The sequence below is a fragment of the Arachis hypogaea genome, chromosome 19 (assembly GCF_003086295.3).
Source record: "Arachis hypogaea cultivar Tifrunner chromosome 19, arahy.Tifrunner.gnm2.J5K5, whole genome shotgun sequence".
Lineage (NCBI taxonomy): Eukaryota > Viridiplantae > Streptophyta > Magnoliopsida > Fabales > Fabaceae > Arachis > Arachis hypogaea.
Genome location: NC_092054.1, coordinates 25,621,908 through 25,630,110, shown reverse-complemented (window position 1 = coordinate 25,630,110; position 8,203 = coordinate 25,621,908). Strand labels below are relative to the sequence as shown.

General features: G+C 35.8%; 1 protein-coding gene across 3 annotated transcripts; it reads right to left on the bottom strand.

The window, feature by feature from the left end:
- Positions 1–423: 423 nt before the first annotated feature.
- LOC112776495 (ABC transporter B family member 11) lies at positions 424–7,650 on the bottom strand. Of its 3 annotated transcripts, none has more exons than XM_072227663.1 (13): positions 7,445–7,650; positions 6,005–6,343; positions 5,719–5,773; positions 5,434–5,609; positions 4,989–5,210; positions 4,666–4,904; positions 4,036–4,561; positions 3,688–3,961; positions 2,736–3,604; positions 2,388–2,654; positions 2,014–2,277; positions 1,380–1,673; positions 424–935 (listed from the first exon to the last, which is right to left on the bottom strand). In XM_072227663.1, the coding sequence occupies exons 2-13, from the start codon at positions 6,329–6,331 to the stop codon at positions 579–581; spliced, it is 3,870 nt and encodes a 1,289-aa protein (XP_072083764.1). In that variant the 5' UTR covers positions 6,332–6,343; positions 7,445–7,650; the 3' UTR covers positions 424–578. The 3 variants fall into 3 exon arrangements, with proteins under 3 accessions (XP_072083764.1, XP_072083765.1, XP_025676467.1); XM_072227664.1 differs by having other exon boundaries at positions 7,404–7,639; XM_025820682.3 differs by having other exon boundaries at positions 6,889–7,542.
- Positions 7,651–8,203: the final 553 nt, after the last annotated feature.

Here is an 8,203-nt window from a genome sequence, read left to right as displayed (position 1 = left end):
ATTAACCATTATCTTCAAAACGAGTTCAAACTCTGATTTCAGAAACCAGAAAATCGAAAAAAAAACGAAGCTAGAGTTACAGAGAGAGAAACTCACGTCAATGACGAAGAAGGAGAAGGACGATTGAAAAGGCAGGGGAAGACGCGCGAGAAGGAGAACGACGAAATTTGGCAAGAAAGAGAACGAAGAAGGAAACGAAATCTTTTGAAAATTGGAAGTTATATATTCGCGAGTTCTGTTATATAGCGCGTGAAGGGTACGCAACACTAGGAGCGCAATTTGGGATTAGTTGTTAATTGGACTTGTAAGACTTACAAGCCTTAATCGCTTGTAAGCGAAGATTTTCTCTTTTTATACCGATAATACATAAAATTTAAATTCTTATAATAAAGTCCATGATCAATGCAAAAAGCTTGCTATATATTTCATCACAAATTACTATATTGTAGGCGACTGCCCGTATTCTATTCATGTTTGAAACAATTTTCTTACATGGAAGCGAGATAGAGATTAGGTATGTATTGACTTTCATATGCACCTCTCATAATTTACATAATAATAATAATAAATGGAAAAATTCACACAGTTGAAGCACTTGTGTGAAGTTGAACTAAAGATGCATAAAATCCATCCTTAACATTAATCAATGTTTCATGTCTTCCTTTCTCTACTATAACTCCGTTCTTCACCACAGCAATAACATCAGCGTTTTTTATTGTGGATAAGCGGTGTGCCACGACCACGGTGGTCCTGTTGACCATGACTTTGTCTAATGCATCTTGAACAACTCTTTCTGACTCTGCATCTAATGCACTTGTTGCTTCATCTAATAGTAAGATCTTTGGACTTTTGATTATGGCACGTGCTATAGCTACACGTTGCTTTTGGCCACCAGACAATTGGGTTCCCCTCTCTCCCACTATAGTGTCATATCCCTAAGATTAAGAAGAATAACATGACATCAGTTAGTTAGCACATGTTCATATGTGAATTGGTCATCCAATGATAAATCTAAATCAAATTGTTAGACTATCATAATCATTCAATTTCACTTTTTTATTTGTCAAGTAGTGTACTCTTTAAACAACACATGAATTTATATATAACTAGATAGTAACTAATTTCGTGACTAAATTTTAATATACACTTGACATTTTTAAAATACAAATGTCACATTTAGAATATTCTAAATCGGTAAATCCTTTAATACTAATTACTTTCTTAATTCACAAATAATATAACTAAAAATATAGACAAACCTTATATAGTTACCAATTCACATTCATAAATGATGCTCAAATTATGATGACCGATTTTGCAAAGGAACTTAATTAACAAGCAAGGTTTATGTTAGGCTTAAGCAAGCGTATCTGTTTTACCTGATGTAAACCACTGATAAACCTATGTGCATTGGCCAATTCTGCGGCAGCTATGATTTCTGATTCAGTTGCATTCCCACCTTTTCCATAAGCAATATTTGCACGGATGGATTCATTGAACAACACTGGTTCTTGGCTTACAAGTCCCATTTGTTGCCGTAACCACTTGAGCTGTAACTGCCTTATTTCTACACCATCCAGTGTGATTTCACCTGAATCTGGCTCATAAAATCTCTGTAACAACGATATCACTGTTGATTTCCCACTTCCACTTTCTCCAACAAGTGCCACTGTCTGCAATTACAATTCAATTCTTAATGGTAACCATAACCTCCAGGGAACTGAGTATAGTTTACTCTAAAAAAGACGAGAAGTTAATAGTTGAGAGACGTTAAATATTCGACATGTTTTACCAAATTGTTATCTTGGTTTTTAACTATTAACCTTATACGAAGACAACTATATGTGAGTTTTCACCTATTGAAAAGATGAAAACTCATGTGTAGTTGTTTTTAAGTGAAGTTAATAAGTGAGAGTAGTTAAATGATTTGACATGTTTTACCAATTGTTATCTAATGATTTTTAACTATTAACCTCACACGAAGGAAAACTGTATGGCTATTGAAAAATTTACCTTGCCAGAATGGATAGCCAGGCTAAGATCCCGGAAAATTTGTACATCTGGCCGAGATGGATACTTGAAGCTTACATGACAAATCTCTATATCGCCCCTGACGGTATCCAAGGTTCTACCGGACTCATCACTAGGATCTATCTTTGATTTCCTATCAATTATTCCAAATATGGAAGCAGCAGCTGACTTGGCTTTGCTTGAGTCAGGGGCAAAGGAACTTGATTGGGATACTCCAATAGCAGCCATAGTTAAAGCAAAGAAAACCTGCAAAACAAAGACAAAAACAAAATATTTACCATTTTAACAAGAGAAAAACCAATATTAATCATTTTGCAATGAATTTCTGGTAAGGATGAAGATGAGTTAGTTCGTACCCGGAAAACATCTGAGAATGTCGCCTTCCCGGCCTTCATCAACCTAGCTCCGGCATAGAAACTTGTTGCATAGACACAAAACATAAAGAAAAATGAAATACCGAATCCTGATCCACTAATCACCCCTTGTCTGATCCCTGATTTCATAGGGCCTTCACATTTCTTCCTATATAGTTCCATAACCTTGTCTTCAGCACAGAATGAGGCAACAGTTCTTATGCTTCCAACTGCATCATTAGCAACTTGGCTTGCTTCCTCATACATCACCTGCATCAGTTTCCATTATAACATATATTCAGAATTTCAATCATAATTAGATTGGATATTCACTTTAAAATAATTACTCACCTTTGCATCTGCACTAAATCCTTTCATGAATTTCACTGAAACATATCCATTTATTCCAACCAGGGGAAGCAAGACAAGAACAATCAATGCCAACTGCCAGCTGGCGACGAAGGCGATGATTAAACCAGCCAACGCGCATGCTATGTTATTAACTAAGAGCCCAAGTGCATCGCCAACAAGGGCGCGAACCGATGCAGCATCGGCAGAGAGCCTTGCGCCAATGGTGCCGCTTGAGTTATCCGGCTCATCAAACCAACCAACTTCCATGTTGACAACCTTCTCGAAACACATTAACCTTATACGTTGAATTAACTTTGATCCAGCCACAGAAAAGAAGTATGCGCGGGCCGGAATCATAAAAAACGATGCAAGGCCAAGTACAACAAACATTAGTGACCAAAACCTTGAGTCCTTTCTCATCTCATGAAATGGCTCATAGAATGTTTTGATCACACTAGAAAGCAAGACTCCGAATATTGGAAATATGACTCCATTTCCTACGGCTGCTAAACATCCAATCAGAAGAACTGGAATCTCCGGCTTGTTGAGGGTGGCCAGGCGCAGTAGTGGAACCTCCGGCACTTCTTCCTTAGCTTCGAATCTTTCATGGTCAGGATCAGGGGCATTAACTCCGGTAGGCAAACCGAACGAAACATTAAACGAGTGGCGGCTGCTGTTCCCTATCGATGATCCCCTGCTGATAGATCTTTGGAGTGATTTCCTTTGACTGGATTGTCTAAAAGACTCTGATGAAAGTTCATTCTTGCTTTGATGATCTGCACTTTCTTTTGATTCCTTGTTTACTTGTTGTAAGCGTACAAGCTGAGAGTAAGCTCCCTCAGGATCCTTGAGTAATTCTAGGTGTGTACCTGATCAATGAACATGTTTAAGTTCACACACATAAAAAAGTAGCATTGCTTCTGAATTCTGATCAAAGTTAGTTGTGTGGTACCTTGCTCAACCATCTTCCCTCTATGAATCACAGCAATCATTTCAGCATTCCTCACCGTGCTCAGGCGATGCGCGACTACCACAGTAGTTCGGTTAACCATGATCCTATCTAGAGCCTCTTGCACTACCCTTTCGGACTCTGCATCCAGTGCACTTGTGGCTTCATCTAGAAGCAGAATCCTTGGATCTTTCAGGATCGCTCTCGCTATGGCAATGCGCTGCTTCTGTCCCCCGGACAACTGAACTCCATGCTCACCAACCATTGTGTCCAATCCCTGCATGCAAAGGTCAAAAGTTAAAACCAATATTTGCTACTCAACAAATTCAAGTAAACTCTAGCTACTAGAACCTGTGGCAATTTATCGATGAACTTGGCAGCATTTGCGAGTTCAGTGGATGCTTTGATCTCCTCAGTTGTTGCTCCTTCCTTTCCATATGCAATATTCTCCCTAATGCTAGACGCAAACAAAACCGGCTCCTGGCTAACAAGGCCGATTTTTCCTCTGATCCACCGAAGCTGAAACTCTTTCAAGTTGATGCCATCAATGAGAACCTCACCAGCTTGTGGATCATAGAATCTTTCTATCAAACTGATAACTGTGGACTTTCCACTTCCACTTTCTCCGACTAAAGCTGCAGTGGTGCCACTCGGTATATGAAGGGAGAGTCCATTGAATATCAATTCCTCAGGTCTTGATGGATAACTGAAACAAACATCTCTTAACACAATGTCACCTTGGATATCCTCCAATGTCTTTCCACTCGGATCATACGAATCTATCTCCGGCTTCCTCTCAATTGTCTGAAACATTTTGTATGCCGCAGCCTGACCTGCCGCGAAAGCGCTCAAGCTAGGAGATGCCTGACCAAGAGACCTAACGCATACAATAAAAAAAATGTAAATAAGATGAAGTATGAATGTATTTATGTAATGTGAACCTGTTTTGGCTAGAACTTAGAAGCTAGTGAAGCTCCTTACATGGAAGCAGTTAACACGGCAACAATGACATTAATCACCGTGCCGCCGTTATATCCCTTTTCCATTACCATCTTTGCGCCAAACCATACAGCCAGAGAATAGCCACAGAAGATAAAAAGCATCATTGTGCCTAGACCAAACCCTTCCATGGAACCTTCTTGTAGTCCTGATTTGTAGGCTTCCACAAGATGCTTGTCATAATCAGATACTGCTTGTTTTTCCCCTGTAAAAGATGCAACCTGCAAATGTAGGCATCATAATTATAGCAACACATTATGCAACAAGTAATAACCACATTCTAATTCTAGAAAATGAAAACATACAGTTCTTATTGAGCCAATAGTTTGTTCAACAACATGTGCAGCTTTTGCATATGCAGCTTGACCCATGGAAGCCATCTTGCTTATGCCTATGGCCATGGCAGCACCAGCCACAACAAGAAGTGGAAGAGTGGACAACATCACAACAGTAAGAAGCCACCCTTTGATAAATGCAACCACATATCCACCAATAAATGTTGCTACTAGCTGAATAAACTTCCCAACCTGTTCAAAATGCCAAGAATTCAATTGTCATCTTTTTCTATGCTACTATAATGAAAATCTTGGCACCACATAAAAAATTTTTACATAAATACATTATTATACTTATTATTTGAAAACTTTGGTTGTCTTTATTTCTTTTTATTTCTTCAATTGTAATAAACTCTACTGTAAATGTTGAGCTCTTTCTTTTTTTTCCAAAAAGAAAAAATAGAAGAATTATTACCTTCTCACCCATGGCATCTTGTATGAGAACTGTGTCACCGGACATCCTCCCAACCACCTCACCAGTGTTTGTTTCTCTATCAAAGAAAGCAACATCTTGTCTCAGTATAGTCTTCAAATACAATCCCCTGATTCTTGCTGCTTGTCTCTCTCCTGTGACCATCCAGCAACTAACCTCTGAAAACAAAACAAAAAAAAATGGTCCTCTCAATTTCATTCTCTTTTTCCCCATGTCATAAAATACTCAGAACATGTTGGCATTAGAAACAAAAAAACCAAAACTTACGGAGGAACGCTGACACCCCACTTCCAATTGCCAAGTACACAAATTTTAAAGCAACCTGCAAATTCATCATTTAACTGAACCATGTCATAATAATAATAATAATAATAATAATAATAATAATAATAATAATAATAATAATAACTCCCAAGATTACCATAAAGCCATAAACACAAATATTAAAGAAATAATATGGTAAGAGAAAAAAGAGTAACATAAGGTTTTCTCTTTTCAAGTTAAAAAAAAAAAGTAATAATAAAAATGAGAAACTTGAGGATAAGTTATTAACCTTGGAAACTTCATCCACCACGTTTGAGTTTTGCTGGTTAGCACCGAAGCTATTAATCATTTGACCAAAGAGGAGCGTCATGAGAGGCAAACCCATGCCATTTCCAATGGCACCAATGGTCCCAGCTACCATCAAAAGAATGTCTGTGGAGTCTGCAAAGTAAAACAGCTTGTGAAACGGCACCGTTTCCTGCTTCTCATTTTTCTTTACCTTCTGATCTTCTTTTTCACCGTTCACGGTTTTGGCTTCTCCCTGATTCTCTGATGTGGTTGCCTCATCATCACTTTTACTCTTCTCTTTTCCATCTACACTATTCTCTCCACCCATCTCAGATCAGTGCTGAAAATTAAAAAAAAATTTAAATATATTTTGATCATTAATTAGAAACGGTTGTTAGTATTTATCTTATTTCATAATCATTGAGTACTCTTTGTACTTCACTCTACCTATTTGGTTGTTGAGATCTTCCCTATTTAAGATAAAAAATAAATAATAAATAAAGGTTGTTGAGTTGTTTTGAATCCAAAGAAGTTGCGAGACTTGGTGGCCATTTTTATGAATTCACTAAACATTATTGTTATAACAAATTTCCAGAAATGTGAAGCATTTGAAGCACTCGGAAACGTGAAGCTACAAAAAAGCAGATTTAAGCTTCTTCCAAGTGCTTCCAAAATAAAGATGCTTAAAAAAAGGTGTTCATATTAGTCCCGGATTTATCCAAAGAAAAAATAAAATAAAATAAAACCACACATAGCAATAAATATCAAACTTTCATATACAGACATAAAAGAAAAAAAGAGGAAAAAGTTGCTGTGTTGTGTGTTTTTTTATACTTGTTCATTGATACAAAACATGCTAACAAAAAGTACAAATATCTTTATTACTTCTTGAAGGTGCTGATCTTGTGGAGGACGAAGAACAAGCGCAGATTCAGGGGAGAAAGGAGGGACGCTAAATACGTCTCATTAATCGGCAACAACACATTGTTCAGACGGAAGAAGAACAAACAAAAGAAGGAAAAAAAAAACGTGTGCCTTTCGGTCTCTTTTTTTTTATTAAATAATACTGAAACGATTCAGAAGAAGAAATGGCGTGTGTTTATATAGTACTAAGGTCAAAGTTACACACCGGACGATTAGAATGAACTCAAATCAAACAATTAAAGCTTAAGAATAATAGTGCCAACTTGGTGGAACCCATCACAGAGATTATAAATTTTTCAAATGTGAACAGACCTCAGCACCGGAAAAAAAAAACACAGCTGCTCAAAAATAAAAGACTTGGTTTATTTGTTAGGTAAATGTTTTCTAACAACTATCCTTTAAAATATAAAAAAAATATTTATTTTCGGTCCAAGAGTAACATTAATAACAAAAGAGAGAAGTATGAGTATATGTACCAAGTTTTTGCAGTATTACATGCTGAAAATTTGGAACTTACTCTCTTTCTCTCACAAGGTGAAGGTGCTCAAGTTTGTCAGTGGTAGGACTGTGCAGATTCTGAGATTGAATGCTGATTGTACTTTGTGTGAATGTGATGCTAATAATAACTAATAAGAGCCGCGTTATATCATATCATGGATGCACCTAAATTCTTGCTTGATGCGCAAGCCGTTTTTATTCCACGATGATGGCTGACTTTTATATATATATATATATATATATATATATATATATATATATATATATTCTTTTCCTTTTAGTTTTTGATGATTAAAATAGAAGCATAATAATGCTAGCAGATCCTTAGCTTAAACAGCTGTTCCTTTTGGTCCGGTGTCCAAATTCGGAATTTTGGTCAAAGCAATAAACTTTTTTTTTATATGCCCGTCTTAATTCTAGAAGCTAGATGTACTTACCTTTTAATTTGAAATTGTTTTTCAAATTTAGATTTTCTAACTTTTAAATTTTGATTTGAGAGAATAAAGTATAATGTTTTATTTTTAAATAATCTTTTTATATTTATTTTATTTTATTTATAAAATAAATAGTAAAAGATAATACTTTATCTTTTAACGTAAAATTTAAAATTTTAAAAATTTTTATTTTTATTTTTTGGAACTGGAATTGACATTTGAAAATTGAAACTGAATATTGTATTTGGTGATTAAAAATCCATTATATATTATTAATTTTATAATTAAAATGTATTATATATTATTTTTATTATAATTAAAATTAAATTTTTTTTTTAAATTAA

What these genes read in the sequence shown, in the direction of transcription:
- LOC112776495 (XM_072227663.1), bottom strand. Translation starts at nt 6,331, where the DNA reads ATGGGTGGAGAGAATAGTGTAGATGGAAAAGAGAAGAGTAAAAGTGAT. An exon ending in TGGGGTGTCAGCGTTCCTCC is followed by an intron (nt 5,610 to 5,718) that starts GTAAGTTTTGGT and finishes TTTTGTTTTCAG; the next exon opens with AGGTTAGTTGCTGGATGGTC. An exon ending in TGGCTATCCATTCTGGCAAG is followed by an intron (nt 1,674 to 2,013) that starts GTAAATTTTTCA and finishes TTGTAATTGCAG; the next exon opens with ACAGTGGCACTTGTTGGAGA.